Consider the following 16,797-nt stretch of genomic DNA (forward strand, 5'->3'; position numbering starts at 1 on the left):
GCTGGGTTATTTCTGTGAGCAGTGCCCAGCCTTTATCTGTTAACATTAACCACACTGCCTTATAAACCTGTTTAAATCAGAGGCTGGAGAGAGTTTGGGATAGAACTGTTGGATGTTGTTTCATGTTGTTTTTTTTAAAAAGAATCTTTGTCTAACTTCCTTTAGTAACTAATGCTATCAGGAACCATAAAGCTTAATGGCAGTTTTTTCTGTATGCCTTACCCACATACCCTTTTAGAGTATGGTTAGTAATATCTGATTGGCCTGCAAGAAGATGAGCCCTTTAGTCAGGACAGCTGTGGTCACTGTCAGGAGATCCTGTACAACCTGCAAAGTACTATGGTGGTTTTAGAGAGCCTTTTTAGTGACTTACAATTTCATGCTACATAGCCACTTTGCTGTATTTTTACAACAGGATGACCAATACCTCTCCTTTCCAGTGAAATGACCTGCAGTCCTGTAGGAAAGAGAATTATGTAGGGCAAAGCTGTGGTTCAGATCCAAAGTTAAGCTTCAGCTAAATGGACATGAGTCTGACAAGGACTCAGAAGGCTGAAGTCTGTAGGAGTGATGGTATGGCAATGAAGCAAACTGGATCAGCTTCCTAGCATAATTTCTACAAGTGTTCCAACATCAGGGAGAGGTGAAAATACATTGCTGGGGCAATAGCAAGTCAGCCAGTTGTAAAATGGTGGCTTAAGTGCTAAATAGATCAACCTGAGAGCTATAATTTAGAGAGTTCAAGAGGCCAATGTTTGCTCTCAATTATGGAGAAGGAAGTAGGTCTATTGTCACTTCAATAAATATTCCACCTCCATTTTTCACTGCAGCTGCAGTGCAGACCAAACTGCACCAGCAAGATACTCACAAAGCACTACCCCTCCAGACACACACGCTACCTAGCCCCAGGCTAAATTCTTCCAGTGTCAGTTAAAACACCAAAATGACAAAACCTGATGGTTGTGTTCAAGAGAACATCTTTTACTGCCTAGGATGAGGCACAAAGCAGCAGGTGGCATTTGTTTTTTTCCTATGTTGAAAGAAGTCAATCCCCTGTGCTTCAATTACATATGGGACTTTTCCTGTCAGTTAAGCTCAACCCATTTCTGTGACAGCCCCACACTCCAGCACGGTATGCGCCCTGTGGCTAGGAAGGCAAAGTCTTCATCCAGTTCCTTCAAGGCCGTCACTAAGACTGTCTCATAAATCATGTGGCTGGAATAACTCAGGTAGAGCTTAATCCAAAGCCCATTGAAATTAGTGGAAAGCTTCCCACTGACTTCAACCAGCTCTGGACTGGGACCTCAGAGGTTTCTTTATATGACCACCATCCCAGGCACAGGACTCCTGCCTCTGAGGGGCAGGATAAAGCCTCGGCTTTACCACAGAGCAGTTGAGACACATAGCACATCCCATCACGGAAATGGCTTGTAGGGTCCTCTTTTCCCTGACCTCCCACCGGCTCAGTAGAAACTACATACAAGGTGCTAGGAGACAGGCACAGTTAACTCTGCCATACTTTGTCCTGGGTTTTCCAGCCTATGCCTGAAAAGCCTTGTTCCCCCCAGGAGGTACAAGAGCTGCTGGGACCTTGCCAGCCTGAGTGCAGACAATAAATCTGACAGCCTGGGAGGAAGCTGGACAAAGCCCCATATGCCTGCTGTTGGCCACATGCCCCCTAGAAAGGCCTGCAATGCTACTATTCCAAACATGCAGATAAGCCTCACGAGATCCCAGACAAATACAAATAGTCAAAAAATTCTGGCTGGATAAAATATCTGGGTGGGTGCAGTGAGATTGTGTGCAGAATCCACGACATGTGGGATACCATGAAATGACAAGAGGTTAAAATGCCAAAACCCCCACTAGTTTTCTGAGGTGGTTGCAATCTAAATCTGCACTGCCACAGCATGAGCTGCTAGCCAAAGCATATGCCAGGGGTGGTCTGTAGAAGACAAAGCCAGCCTCTCCTCAGGATCAAACTTAAGCATATCGACCCAGAATGCCAGGGCTACACAGCACTAACAAAGCATCATTTCCAAAAGCTTTCTAATGGAAAATAACCCAAAACAAAGCTTGACATCAGCCCTCAAGGATTAAACTTGCACTAAGCTCTCCAAAGATTAGAATCACAGAATCATATCATAGAGTGGTTTGGGTTGGAAGGGACCTTAAAGATCATCTATTTCCAGGCACTCTGAATGGGCAGGGACACCTCCTACTAGACCTGGTTCCTCAGAGCCTCATCCAATCTGGGCTTGAACACTTCCAGGATGAAGTATCCACAGCCTCCCTGGGCAACGTCTTCCTGTGTCTCACCACACTCGCACTAACAAATTTCTTCCTAATGTCTAATATAAATCTTTCCTCTTCCAGTTTAAAACCATTATGCCTTGTCCTATCACTACAAACCCTTGTAAAAAGTCCCTCTTCAGCTTTCCAGCAAGCTCCGTTCAGGTATTGGAAGGCCACTACAAGGTTTCCCTGGAGCCTCCTCTTCTCCAGAAAAAGCGGCTAAAAATTAGTGGCTCCAGCATGACATACTCTTCTGAAGCTGATGGCACATGTATCTTGATCAGTTCTCACATGGCCTTGAGCCCCTGGAGAGGACACAATAAGATCAAGACACTCCCATTCTCTTGGGCATGTGGTGCATGGTTTCATACTGCTACAAGGCACCTTCAGCCCTCGATCTCTCTTGGGCACAGGCGTCAGGCTGGGAAGACAGGCTTTCCATGTGTCTTTATCCCAGGAAATGACAAAATGCATCACTGCAGTTGGCTGAGTTACAAATACTGCTGTCTGATATGGCTGCTTGCATTTCTGGGTTTACTGTTGAACTCAGAGAAGCCTAAACAGTGTCTGGGAAGCCTAGAAAACATGTTATAGTCTACACGTAATCATGTCTGTCCATCTCTCAGAGGAAATGCTTCCAAAAAGTGGTGGCTTCATCACAGCAAGGCTACACCCACTGATGGGAGGGTGAAGGTAAATGTCCTATGCCCAAGCAGCAGGTACCAGTGCTCAGAGCTAATGGAGCACCTTCAGCCTCTGTGCCTCTCTCTAGGCCACAAGATTCACTTGGTAAAACATTTCAAAGCGTTCAGATAGAGGAAGGTCTAGCAAGCAGGTTGCTTTGGCTTAAGACATGGACAAAAACACAATGTAGCTGCATTTTTTAAGGTGAAGAAGATCCCTAGATTGCTAAAAATCTGAATTCACCAAAACAAATCCAGCATGACATATTTGTTTGTTAATAATTGCCCAAAAGTTGCTGCCCTCATCTCGATGTGAACAGTGCAATACAATGGGGACAGATGCTCAGCTCTTCCCTGGTGTTGACCTGCTGGGGCAGGCTTAGGAGGTCTCTGCTCCCAAATTCAGCATGACCTTGAGAATTGGGCTCTGTTATTGTTAAGGCAAACCAAAAATGAAATGGCCAGACTAAATTATTTTTAAGATCTCAAGATTTTTAAAGCAGTCTTGTGACTTTTAAGGGGTCTGACTCATGATACTTGAATGCTTCCAGTTGGCAGCAATGGAGGGAGTACAGCAAGATTTGGCCTACACCAATTTATTGCTAAAAGCCTTCAAGTGTGTGGGAAAGGGCATAGAGCACTTCTGCAGGGACTCAGCATAAATCAGGGACATGGGTCCTAGCCCTTCTCCTTCATTCAGGCTGCCATCAAGCTCTCCTCCTGCACAAAAGTTACCACATAAAATCCCTGCAGAGCCACCACAGACACGCCAAAAACACTTCCCAAAAGCAGGTAGGGGCAGGTGGGTAGGGAGAGAGCTGTTCCTCATGCCAGCAGTAGCCACCCTCAGACCCAGCTGCTTGGCTTCCCTATTATACAGGGGCAGGTATCTCCATGGGCCTCCAGGGCTTCCTGGGAATGGCTCCTTCAAGGGACCCCAGTGAGCTGCTGGCTTCAGCTTTTGCCTCTCCAGGGCTCCAGTTCCCCATGCATGATCAGGGACTGGAGTTGGGCCCACACATAAAATTGCAGACCACACAGTGACTTATGGATGTACCTAAGGTCCCAGATTTCAGCTTCCATGGCAGAGAGGGCAGAGTGCTTTATCACCAACCCTCTTATGCCCAGACCACTCTACAACCTTTGCACACTCACCAAAGAGCTTGGATACATTCACAGAGATGTTCAAGTGACATTTTGCTGTAGAACAAAACACTTCTTGGACTACATCCCCCATCATCCTCCACAAGCCACCCAGAGCTTCTACTAGCAGCAAACCCTGAAGTCTCAGCCTTTCCTTAAAAGGTTTTCTTAAAACAAGTACACTAGAAGTACATGAATACCATGTGCTACACCGTGCACTGGCACAGGCTCTGCAATCCCTCCTGCATTACCCACCAAAAACATACTGACCCAGGCCTGGGAGCAAACCTTCTGGGACACAAAAAGAAGCTTAGTGTCATGGTACATTTGCTTCTCTACCTTTTTGGGAGATCACCAACCAGGTGATGGCTGCCTTTGGTCACCATGCTTTGTGTGAATTTATTTCTCTTCAGGCAAGTCTGCTGCTCCTTTCCAGAGCTCACAGGTTCAGCTTACAGCCTGACAAGGGCTCACATACCCAGTTCCACACAGCAACACCTCCTTGGAAAAGAAAGGTGGCCATTGCATCTCATCTACCTGGGATTTATCCCCCAGATACCATCGAAGTCCATCAGAGAGCCCTGCTACATTACCAGTGCCTTATTAAAAATCTCAAAGTAGGCATACAAAATAAATTTGTTATTGCATTCTACTGACTTCCATTTAAAATTGCTCTGAAAATGTATTTTCTCCTACAGTGTTCAGAAACAAACTACCATGGTTTTGTCAGCACTTGGAATAGAACAGAAACAAAATTTAAGTCCATATTCAAAATTAAATGCAAAATGAGAACAAAAAGGGCTTGAACCTAATTTCCTTTTTTTTTTTTTTTTAATCACAGCAGTGTTAAAAAATGAAATAAAATCTTTATATCAAAGACAACATTACAAAAAATAATGAATTTTTACTTTCTCGCTGTTTACTTAAGTGTAAATCACTGGAAATGCCATTAAAGTAAATGTAACTGCACAGGTGTAAAATGGAGTTAATTAATGAAATGTCATTGCTAGTATTTCCATGCTGCTCCTTTCATAAGCTGACATCATCATACCCATGTCAAGTTCTGTTCTCATTTGCACCAAAGCAAATCTGTAATAACTGATAGCAAATGCTGCCCTTGTTGCTCAAAGAAAGTGTTTATAAATTAATAAAAAATGACAGGCACTAGAAATACAATAGCAACTGCAGAGTAATGGCAGACAAATCACAAAAATGGTATGCTACATAGACCAAGGGTAGCTCAGCTTTCCATTTCTAGCTTGTAATTTTAGCTCTATGTCTCAGAAAACAAGAAAATCCTTTCTGTACAGCACTCACTCACATGGTATCTCAGCATGAGTTTTCCAAACAATAATTTCACCTGGCCATAGTCTACCTACACTGCTTACATTTTTTCATATAACAAAGTAACTAGAACCCAGAACATTTCCAACAGCCTAAGGGAATTAGGCACAAGACACGCCTGACTTCCGGGCTCTTCCACAATAACTGAAGCCATTATACAGCATATATCATTAGCAGGGACTCTCTGGTTACCTATAGCATACTTTGGAATTTAAGACACAGATCCTCAAAGCCACTGCTGCTAATCAAAGACAAGCCACCGGCACCATTTTCCATACATAGTACCTCACCTCTCTGCCTCAAGGCGCATTTCCTCACGCTTTTGCCTCCTGAGCTCTCTGCGGCGTTCAAAGTCATCCATGGTGGGTGTTCAAGCGTTCAGAGCTCTGGAAAGATCCAAATCTATAAGGGGAGATGACCACTTAGATGAGAGAGAAAATACAATGGATGGTTTCACTGAGTCCATTTACTTTTGTTTTGCTTTCTTAACTTTGCTGTAACTATTTTCTTTTTCCATCAAAAAAATTAACTTCCTCAGTGTTGTTGAGATAAACAAGATTAATGAAATGCCTTGTAGGATAAACATAGCCCATGCCTGCGTTTAGTTTCCTAGTTAAAATTAAATCAACATGCTTTAAGTAAGTACTGTATACATCTGCTAGCCACAGACTAGCTATTTGTAATGTCACAGGTCTTTTTCTACAAACAATAGCAACAATTCCACAGGGTTTTAACTTTAGGCTTCCAATTTATTTTACTGGAAGCAGTAAAAAATGCTGCACAACAGAATTCCTATTTTCTTTAGTTGCAGAGATAATTAAAAGTTTTGCAGAAGTTAGTCCCCATCTTTCTGCCCCCACCCCCCTTTCAAGAAAAGGGAAAAGAAGAGATGAGAAAATAAGAAAAGAAAGAAAAAGAAAAGAGAAAAGGAGTGGGGAGGAGGAAGAGAGAAAAGGAAAATAAGCAGCAGCTTTTAAATACCACCCAGAAGGAACCAAGATGTTTATAAATCCTGCTCAAAGAACCAAAAGTAGCAATTTTTTTTTTTTTTGGTAGTTTAATCCACGCGTTTTCCCTCTTCCCTACCTTCTTCTTTATGATTTAGTCCATGAAATATTCTCCCCTTTACAGTTCTTCATATACAAAGCCTTTCCAGCCTTGGTTTATATCCCATCAAGCCGAGTATTACAGAATTCCCCTGCAGCCCCCAAACCAAAAATGACTACCAGAAAAGGGAAAGCTGTTCTCTTTTTGTCCCTGCTTTGTTTACAGAGCTGTCAGTGGTTAGTTAAACTCTGCCTGGAATCTGGCATTTAAGGCCTGCTCTAAGATTGCTTCCTGTGCAGGGCTGGAGGCCTCAGCTTCCTCTGCAATCCTAGCCTAGGCGCTGCACTCAGAGGATTTCCACCCCCCCTCCTCTACATCCCCCCCCCAAAACGTTTTCCAGCCTGTTAGTACAAGACCAGCCATTTTCGCCACAGAGAAAGCCAGCGTGCAGATGCAGACTAAAATACAAAGGTGGCTTATGAACTGTTCCCAATTTAAAAGGAGACAAAGCCAAGGTGCGTTTGTAAATTATTTGAAGTGCTCTGTTTGCAGATGTAGATCTGTCTTGGCAGCTTTATATTCCTGCCCGCCAGTGCAGCGTCCAAGCACCCTCTCCATAAAATCACTGGCAATTGCAAAGCCTCTCATGACTTAAGGGAATCTGTGGCTTTTTCTGCCCCCTTTTTGGATTAAAACACTGCTGAGGGCAGGGGTTTTGTGAAGGTTATTTTATTAGTTTACTTTTCCTGGGGCTGTTTTTCTTTCTGATTTGTTCCTGGATTAGGGTATTTTAACTTTTGCTGTTGTTGTGATTTTCTCCGTGTTTGGCTGGCTGGGGTTGTTTTGTGAAGTTTCAAAAGGAATGTTAATTTTGCAAATCTGACAGTGACTTCACAATTGGTGTTGTCTTTTTAATTTTGTTTTTAATGCACAATTAGACTATATGTATAAAAAGCAAGTCATAACAAGACAATTTTTTTCAATTTTTGTGTTTGTTTACTCTTACCACAATGTACCCCTTCAAGATCACAGAACAGCAAATCTGCCATTCTCTCCCAAGGAATGTTTTCATCTCAGCCTATGTGTGCAGCTAAATCCTGCCCCAGTTCCTTTGCTAGGGGGCCTGTGAGTTGGAAGAGTGATGTGCTTCCCCCTGGCTGGGAGACAAGGATCAAAGGAGGAACGGTATACACTACAGAGAGCAAGTCTGAAGCAGTGTGCTGAGTTTCTGTGCACAGAGGGCAGATGTGTCCACAGGAACTGAGAGTGCATCAGGCAGCACCATTTAGTCTGTGGAGTGGAGTCACCAACAAGGATTTACAATAGAAAGAGCTGACTGTTAAGCTGACACCTTGTGTTCAAAACTGAGAATCCTAAAGTTTGTTTTTTTTTCCCACCGCCTCCTGAAAGCAGACATGCTTTGACATCTAATTTATTTGCATCTTCATCACTTCTTACCCAGCCAGGTACATCCCTCTCTCCACCTCTCCTCTCTTCTCTGCCCCAAGCTCCAGACTCTGTCCACCCAAAATTTCCCTCATCCCTTCTCCAAATGTCCCAGCCAATACCCCCACATGTTGCCTTTCTGCATGGTCCTCAACATCATCTCTCATCTCCAAAAGCTCAAGCACTCTTCCCCACAAGGAAAGCTGAGGAGGATAATAACAACCCAGAACTATTTCTGTTCTTCCTCCCCTTTTTCCTTCCCAGGAGTGTAGGGGAGATTGCACAGCAGTTGGAAGAAGTTCCCTACTGAAAAAAAGAAAAAACAACAAAACAAAACAAAAACAAACAAAAAAAAGGCCATAACAACAACAACAACAAAACACCCACACCAAAAAAACAACACCCCAAACCTTTCTCCGTCTACTGGGTGATTTTCTGTTGTTCAATGAAAATCAGATGGATGGGTGTCTAGGGAGGATATCTAGGGTTTATTAGAGTACAGGGTCTCCTCTCAAAGAACTGAGGTCCAGCTACTTCACAACATTCAGATGACTTGCAAGTCAAATCCCTTTCCCAAGAACAAGGAAGGCACTTAGGAAATGGAGGTCAGGCCAACAGTACAACATTTAGTTAGCAAAGCCATATCAGTGCAAGAAAATAAGTCATCAGCTAGAAGGTCCACTAGATGAAGTTAGCTATTCAGTGCTGTTCACTATCTTCCCCAAAATTGTTATTTTTCAGCCCTTGATGACTAGAAGACAATAATTTCATCAATCTTTCTAAAAATATTTCCTATTTGCACAAAAAGAAAGTATAAAATCAGAGTTTCTCAGAGTGATTCAAGAATTGCTTTGCTTATAGATGAAGGTACCAATTATTTGAAGTATTTTCTACAAACCATTTTTGGGAGCATGCATATTTTGATGCTCCTTATTTTAAAATGATAATTGTTCATGAGTGAAAATGTCCTGGACTAAAATGTAACATTCCACCCAGCTCCACTCCAGGCCCTGCTTTCAGAGTCAAATGTGAAAATGTCTCTCTGTGTGACCTTCCCAGGTGTGCAAAGAAATTTAATTTTTTTTACTCTTTGATTACATCCTCTTTTTTTTTCCTTTTTCCTTCCATTTTTCTCCAAATTATTTCCAAGTCTGTAATTCAACCAGAAGTCATTGATAAATTTTAAAGAAGCAGAAATATATTTTTATATGTATAATTTTTTTTTTAACAAAAAGAATTAGATGTCTGAAACTGTTTGACCAGTTGCGTTCCCCTGGTATCCATACACATATGTAAATTACTGGAATATGGGCTGTTCTTACAATGTGAAAGGGTATACCACAAAAATTAACTTTTTGTTCCCTCTGCCTCAAAACAAGACTCTCAGCATCTTTTTGACTTTTACACAACTGAAATAATACTGAAAGAATCTCAAGTGAACTCTCGGGAGTTTTCCACCACCAGACGAAAGACAGAGAATATTACAAAGATCTTTGACCTTGTTTTTGGTTTTTTTAAATACTTCTCAGAAATTACTGGAGATAATTCTTGCTCAGGACCTCACATTTTCCACAGCCTCACACACAGGGATCTTCTCAGGGTCCCAATCTCTTGATTCTGAAACTGAACCTTTAGATCACAGGCTGTCTGATGAACCTGGTAGTCTTTCTGAGGACAATCTAAGGAAGACTAAGAGAAGACATGAGCAAAGTAACCTATCTATAACACTTACTAGTGTTATAGACTTATATAACTTACAGTGTTATAGGCTGCATTACTTGAATGACAATGATAGCAAAGTATGTGCCCTGCAAACACCATCTCCCTGCAAAAGCATTCTTAATTTCAAACACAGTACCAATCTCTCTCTCCTTTTAATCTCTGCACTTCACGGTGTTGTTGATCTTCAAGTTACCAGGGTTTATTGCTAAAATTTCTTGTGTCTTTCATTGTGTTGATAAAAAGTTCTTCCTTCAAGGACATCCGCATTTAATCTGTCCTGATACAAAACAAATGCATGCAAATCCCACTCCCCTTTATGTCTCATCCCAAGAGAGACTAAAATTTTGTCTTCTTTCCACTCTCATCAAAGTGGAAAATCAAAGGAAAGCACAGTAATAGTAAATACATGACAAAATATTTTAGTAGTGATTAATGGGACTATGCTCTTTGAAAGCAAACCATAAATTGGTTAGGTAGAAATACAGACACAATCACATATCTGTATAATTCCAGTATGGAGAGCAAAATAACCTTCTGCTCTGGCTCAGACTGTCCTTGTCCTATTCCCAGCACTGATTTCAGAGACAACTCAGCACCTAGGGAATCTTAAAAACAGATGAGCTTGGTAACAACCAAGAGAAAATACAAACTGCTACTCAGGTCTTTGTAACAGAAATGTCCTTTCAAGACCTGCCAGTCAACCTTTTCACCACACTGAATGAGCTCCTAGTCTGTGATGTTTTTGCTAGGCCTGTGAGCCAGCTTCAACCTGGTTAAGCCAAGAAACTTGAAGCTAGAGCATATTCCCTAACATAGCACCTCTGTGTATTGCACCAGGCCCTATGCCGGCCACGTCAGGTCACACCACTTTGCAAGCACGTGCCATCTTGCTTCCCTCCCAGTACAATTAAACAATTGCACATTTCCTCTTGGTGACCTTCAAGCTCAGAGATCCTGAAAGTCATGCCTGTTTCCTTAACATGGGATCGCTCGCTGCTCTGGTGTTGTGAATGCCCAGGTCAAGCTTCACTCAGCCAACTACCAGGCAGACTGCAAGCTGGGATGACTGCCCATGCAAGACAGCATGGAAAAGAGCTCTTGCGAGATGCCCTCTCAGCAGTTTGGGCTATTGTTCTTTAAGGAATCCAGGCAGAACATAGCATCATTCACTTGAAGAGGAGAAAAGGAATTTGGTTTCTTTATAACAGGAGAGATTTTCTGCTGAATTTCCTTTCTTATCTAGCTGAAGACATCTGCATGCACTCTGCACCAGGTACCTCCCCTTCCTTCCTTAGCCCAACAAGCGTCTCGTGCTGGTGACTGAGGTAGGGTACCAGCACAGACTCATCCTGCACTGTTGTGAGACTCCAGTTCTGTGCGAGCTGGTAGAAATTTTAGAACCCACAGGAAGAACAGAAAAGGGCTAGACTAGTAAAAAAGACAATAACAGGTTTCTTCATGGAAGAAAGAAACCATGACCAGTTCCTAGCCCCTCCCTCCCTTCTTTCCTCACAACTTTAACCTGAGCAGGGGGAGACAGGAACAGTGCAGAGAAATAGCTTCAGGCTTTCCAGGAGAACTCAAGTGACAAAGTGCAGAACAAGGAGGCCAATGAGATATCACTGTCCAGTGCCTAACATTCAGGGTGAACCCAGCAACTGCAGATACTACTGCTTGGTTCTACATCTAATTTACATGATGGCCTTAGGAACTGAGCCTTAGTCAATTTCGTGCCTCCTTATGTTATCTCCACCAACTGCAAATTTGTCTCACTATGCATTTGCAGAAGGCTAAAGCACAACCAGGCCCAGAGGTCAGTGCCAACCACTACAATATACTACAAATAGAAACCTCTGCTGCAGACAAGGGCTGAACAACAGTGATAAAGAGGATTTCTTTCTGAACCTTTCCCTAAATGGAAGGCTTCCAAGTTCAATTACACAAACGTTTTATACATGCATTCAGCTGGATCTCTGACTTCTGACTTGTCCTTACTGCAGGATTAGGTGATAACACAAGACCTATTTATTCTGTCACTGCCCTCTTTTTTTTTTTTTTTCTTTTTCAATATTCCCACAAAAAAAGGATCAAGTGTCTCATTAAAGCTTGACATAATGTGTAACTGCAAGCAGCTTTGTGAGTTGCACCGCTTTAATCCAAATATCCCATATTCCTATCTGTCTTCAGTTGTTCCAAAGCCCTGATGTGGACCTCTCAAATGCCAGTAAAGGACTGGTCAGTGAGAAGCATGAAGAATATTTGCTTCAGCTGGCTACATACCGTGACATCCACTGTATTCATAGGACTACCATTCCCATTATTCCTACCTCCTCCACCTTAAAACTGAAAACAGAATCTCTTCATTGCCCCTTTTGCAGCTGAGAGCAACTGAGCAAGCAACACTCTTCAGACATGTTAGACTCATTAGCAACACACTTAGACATGTGACTTGTTTAATCTGGCACTCATGAAATGCAGGTATGACAAGCATTCTATTCCAATATTTGGGAAAATTAGAGTTCCTTAATCTATCTTCATTCAAAACAAATTAATCTGTTCTCTATGAAAATCTGTCAGAAATTCTTTTTACATTATTTTCCCTGCTCCCCTTTTCATTCTGCAGTAAAAGCATTCAGTGTCTCTGATATTTCAGAAACAGGCACACAACTGCATTGAAGTCAAAAGGTGGAAGTTCAGTGGATTGATTTATCCTTTGTCATACCTCATTCACGTTTTCTTTAATCTGAGATGTTGGATAACTCTGGCAAGCCTGTATTACCAAGAGTAAAGCTTACATTTAAAGAGGCTCTTCTTTCCTCTGTAAATTCATTTTTAATGTTCCTTTAATGTAAAAGCCACATCTGCAATTGTTACTGTAAAACTGGCCAAGTATTCATGTTGACTGCAGATAATAAACTCTTGTGTGTGTATATATATATACACACACACTCACACATACATACTTATATCAAGAAGCTTTTTTACCTTCCCAGAGCAGTTCATATGGGACCCAAAGCAAAATAGACATATTAGGTCATGTGAACACACAGTTTTATTCCAATCTAGCCTGTGCCTTATTTGATCTGACCATGCTTTTTAGGACTCGCAAGGAAATTTCAATAGCAAAACGAAGAAGTGCCATTCATCCTTAACATCAGAAAATCAAACTTTTAAGGTTTCTCATATTCCCAATTTCTGTTGTCAGAACATTTCACTTCCATCTACATGTGTATGTCCCAACCACTGACTCTATGAAAAGGAGGCAGAAAATAACAAACTTTTGATAAGGAAGTAAAAAACCCCTTCTGTTATAATCTCTGCTTGTAGCATTACGTACATGTTCCATCTCATCTTTTTACAGGAGTAAAAACAGCTTATGCACATTGATGGGTTCGTTTTAAACCTGATTAAAATATTAGTTAACATCTCTGTGGCATACTGAGCAAAACGGTGTAGTAAATATAGAGAACAGATTCCCAGCTGGTGCTGTACAAACTATTGATGGCACACAGGACCAGGCCATGGTCCGAACCCTTGATTCAAGTAAGTGCTGAACAGGTTTCACCCACATGCCCTTGCAGGTGCCAGGCCCTTTGTCAGCTCCTGCTGCTTGCAGGGTGAACCACATGAAAGCATTGACATGGAGCTTTTTATAGGACATTGACCCTGTCACAGAGTTCACTTCTTGGGTCTGCAACTAAATGATACATGGCTTGAAATTTCTGCTCAGGACCACCTCTCATATCCATGATCTAATGCAGCGCTGGAGAAGGAGCGTTACAGAGTTGCACCGTTCCAGTGGTGTTAGCAAACATCTAGAATGCTGCTGCTAACACTGCAATACACTTCTAAGCATGCAGCACCAGGACCATCTTAGAGCCAGTCAGTTGCAATGGAAAGTCCCCATTTGTCTTTATTCCCTTGTGCAGGCTGAGTGGAATGCCATATCCACCCCTCCCACTTCCTTTCTCATCTTTCTCCTACAGCACACTGACATAGGGGCCAAGTAGAGCTCTCTCTTCACATTCGGATTTGCATATACTGGTCCCACCCCTAATCTCAGTGACATTTGTCTATCATTTCCCATTAGCAGACAAAGGAAGAAAAAAGACATAGCTGAAAGCTGCTGGCACAGCCATTGGTTCTCATGTTAGAAGGACTGACCCTTGACTCTCCCCTTCAAGTGTCCTCTAAAGTATTTCAAATATGTTGTCCCCAAAGATCAGAAGATACTGAAATATTATTCATATACAGACTAGAGTTGAAATCTTGGTTCTGTTGGAATCCTTGGCAGACTTCCCAGAGACTTTAATCAGGACTGGATTCCACCCTCACAGACCAAATTCATCTAATATACTCTACAGAAGATCAGTGAACTTACCCCACATGTCAGAAGCCAGTGGGATTTCAGATTATGCCAAGATAGTCTACTTTGTCCTCTCATACCTTCATGTACACACATGTAAAGACAGAATTTCTTCCACTCTTGCAATGCTTACTTGTGGGATATAAATAATGTTTACTCATATAATTATTACTGAAGAATTACCCAACCATCACTGAACAGTTACTTAACCTTCATTGCAGATACAAAAGGCAGCTGAAAATTGCATTGCCCTTTACTACTCTTTAATCATAAGTGATGATATCCCAGGTAACGACAATGAGGCCCTCCTGTCAAAGGACAAAACATATTGAAATTGAAGGGATTTTGTAGTCCACCAAACAGCTTGTAAAAAGTATTTAGTCCCAAAATGAGCCCTGACTTGCATTCAGTCTTTCTTTGTATTCAAACACTGGGAAGAAGGCTCCTGAGGTACCATTCATTAGTTACCCTTGCCTTTTATCTGCTTCTACGAGTGAAGACTTTAAGCTTCATTATGTTAACGTAATCACAAGAATGCCCACATCATGCATTTAATCCTCCTGCATGCTTTGTCAAAAGTCTGTGGCCTCACTGTTGAAAGCTGTGGCAGTGCCCCAGCTGTTGGCCAGCTTCATCTCTCACCAAAATCTCTAAGGTCAGAAAAACAGTGCTCATGCTTATACATTCCTGTCAGGAGATATTTGCTTCTTCACAGTAGGAAAAAACAAACATCACTAAGAAACAGGTAAGGTCTGGCTCAGAAGATCAAGACATATTAAAGAGCAGAATGTATTTCCTCTTGCCCTGTAAACAGCAATGCCAAATCTCATGTTGATTTCCATTAGAAAAAAAATCAGAGCCTGGGAAAGAATATCAAATGGGCAGAAGAAGCTGCCACAACCTGTGGAAAAGCCAATCTTCAGTTCATGGCCTACACAAATAAAACTGCTATGTCACATCCTCTCGATTTGTGCCTTGTATTCTTATTCCTGTCAATGTTCAATATTTTCATCAATGACCTGGATGAAGGAAGAGAGTGTGCCCTCAGCAAGTTTGCTGATGACACTAAACTGGGAGGAGTGGATGATACACCAGAAGGCTGTGCTGCCACTCAATGAGACCTAGACAGGCTGGAGAGTTGGGTGGGGAGAAACTTTATGAAATTTAACAAGGGCAAGTGTAGAGTCTTGCATCTGGGGAAGAACAACCCCATGTACCAGTACAGGTTGGGGGCTGACCTGCTGGAGAGCAGTGTAGGAGAAAGGGACCTGGGGACAAGGTGGACAGGAGGATGACCATGAGCCAGCAATGTGCCCTTGTGGCCAAGAAGGCCAGTGGCATCCTGGGGTGCATTAGAAAGGGTGTGGTTAGTAGGTCAAGGGAAGTTCTCCTCCCCCTCTATTCTGCCTTGGTGAGGCCACATCCAGAATATTGTGTCCAGTTCTGGGCCCCACAGTTCAGGAAGGACAGGGAACTGCTTGAAAGAGTCCAGCACAGAGCCACAAAGATGATTAAGGGAGTGGAACATCTCCCTTATGAGGAAAGGCTGAGGGAGCTGGGTCTCTTTAGCTTGGAGAAGAGGAGACTGAGGGGTGACCTCATCAATGTTTACAAATACGTTAAGGGCGAGTGTCAAGAGAACAGAGCCAGGCTTTTTTCAGTGATGTCCAGTGATAGGACAAGGGGCAATGGATGCAAACTGGAGCACAGGAGGTTCCACGTAAACATCAGGAAAAGCTTCTTTACTGTGAGAGTGACAGAGCACTGGAACAGGCTGCTCAGAGAGGTTGTGGAGTCTCCTTCTCTGGAGACATTCAAAACCCACCTGGATGTGTTCCTGTGTGATGTGCTCTAGGTGATCCTGCTCTGGCAGGGGGGTTGGACTAGATGATCTTTCAAGGTCCCTTCCAACCTCTCAGATTCTGTGATCCTCTCATCTGACTCCACATCCTCTGAAGAGGGAGCCTCACGCTAGCCAAGCTGGCAGATGTCACAGATGCATCACAAGCCATGATCCTGCCAACTGCTTCTCTGAGGGAAACAACATCACTGCACGTGTGCCTGGTGGAACATGCATTAGGACAGACATGTAGTGACACAGGTTTTGGCCAGGACAGCAACCATCTGGGATAGGGGCAGAGCCTGACCCTGAACTGGAGGTAGGTGCAGTGAAGGTGCAGCTGGGGACAGAATTGCCTGCAGGAGCTCATGACCAAGCACTGCATCCTAATCACTATGATGCTGTTAGCCTCTCCTTAGTGTGCAAAGCCATAGGCAGCCCATATGGTGAGGTACCACCACAGTGGTGTGAAGCAGGACAAGCCACAGAAACAGAGAGCATGCTGTGGGCCCTTGCCTACTTGAGTCACTCACCCAGGTGTGGTGCAGGCAGGTGTGACACAAGCGTGGTCTGGTGTCCATTATAACAAGAAGAGACTTGCACTGAGAACAGCAGTCACAACTCTGGCAATAGGCAGAGGGTCTGGGCTAGAAGCAGGACAGACATGAGCCACAGCTGCTCTGTCCATGTGCTGGAGCATTTCTTCTGCACCAGAACCAGTGAGGAAGCCAGTAATAGCAGTGCAGCTCACCATACTTTACAAGAGAGAATGGTTTCAGCGTCCAGGCAAGGAGGCCCTGATCAGGGCCAGCAAACAGTATGGATAGGAAGTATCTGCCTCTTTGCTTCCATGACTTCTGACACTCTGCTCCCATCCTTCCCATTTGGTGCTGCTCTCTTTTTCTACCCTT

General features: G+C 43.0%; 1 protein-coding gene across 9 annotated transcripts in view; it reads right to left on the bottom strand.

Annotated features, from left to right (window-relative positions):
* Positions 1 to 16,797, bottom strand: part of CALD1 (caldesmon 1) — a 252,893-nt gene that overhangs the window by 89,965 nt on the left and 146,131 nt on the right. For 8 of the 9 annotated variants that reach the window (XR_007888905.1, XM_051613482.1, XM_051613490.1 and 5 more), the window contains exon 3: positions 5,756 to 5,867. Coding sequence is in view for 8 of the 9 variants with exons in the window: in XM_051613482.1 (XP_051469442.1) it covers positions 5,756 to 5,826 (71 nt within the window). In the remaining variant the exon portion in view is untranslated. Of the gene's footprint in view, positions 1 to 5,755; positions 5,868 to 6,551; positions 6,669 to 16,797 lie in introns of those variants that run through there. The other variant, XM_051613472.1, reaches the window with a different exon arrangement.

This window comes from Apus apus, chromosome 1 (genome assembly GCF_020740795.1).
Source record: "Apus apus isolate bApuApu2 chromosome 1, bApuApu2.pri.cur, whole genome shotgun sequence".
NCBI lineage: Eukaryota > Metazoa > Chordata > Aves > Apodiformes > Apodidae > Apus > Apus apus.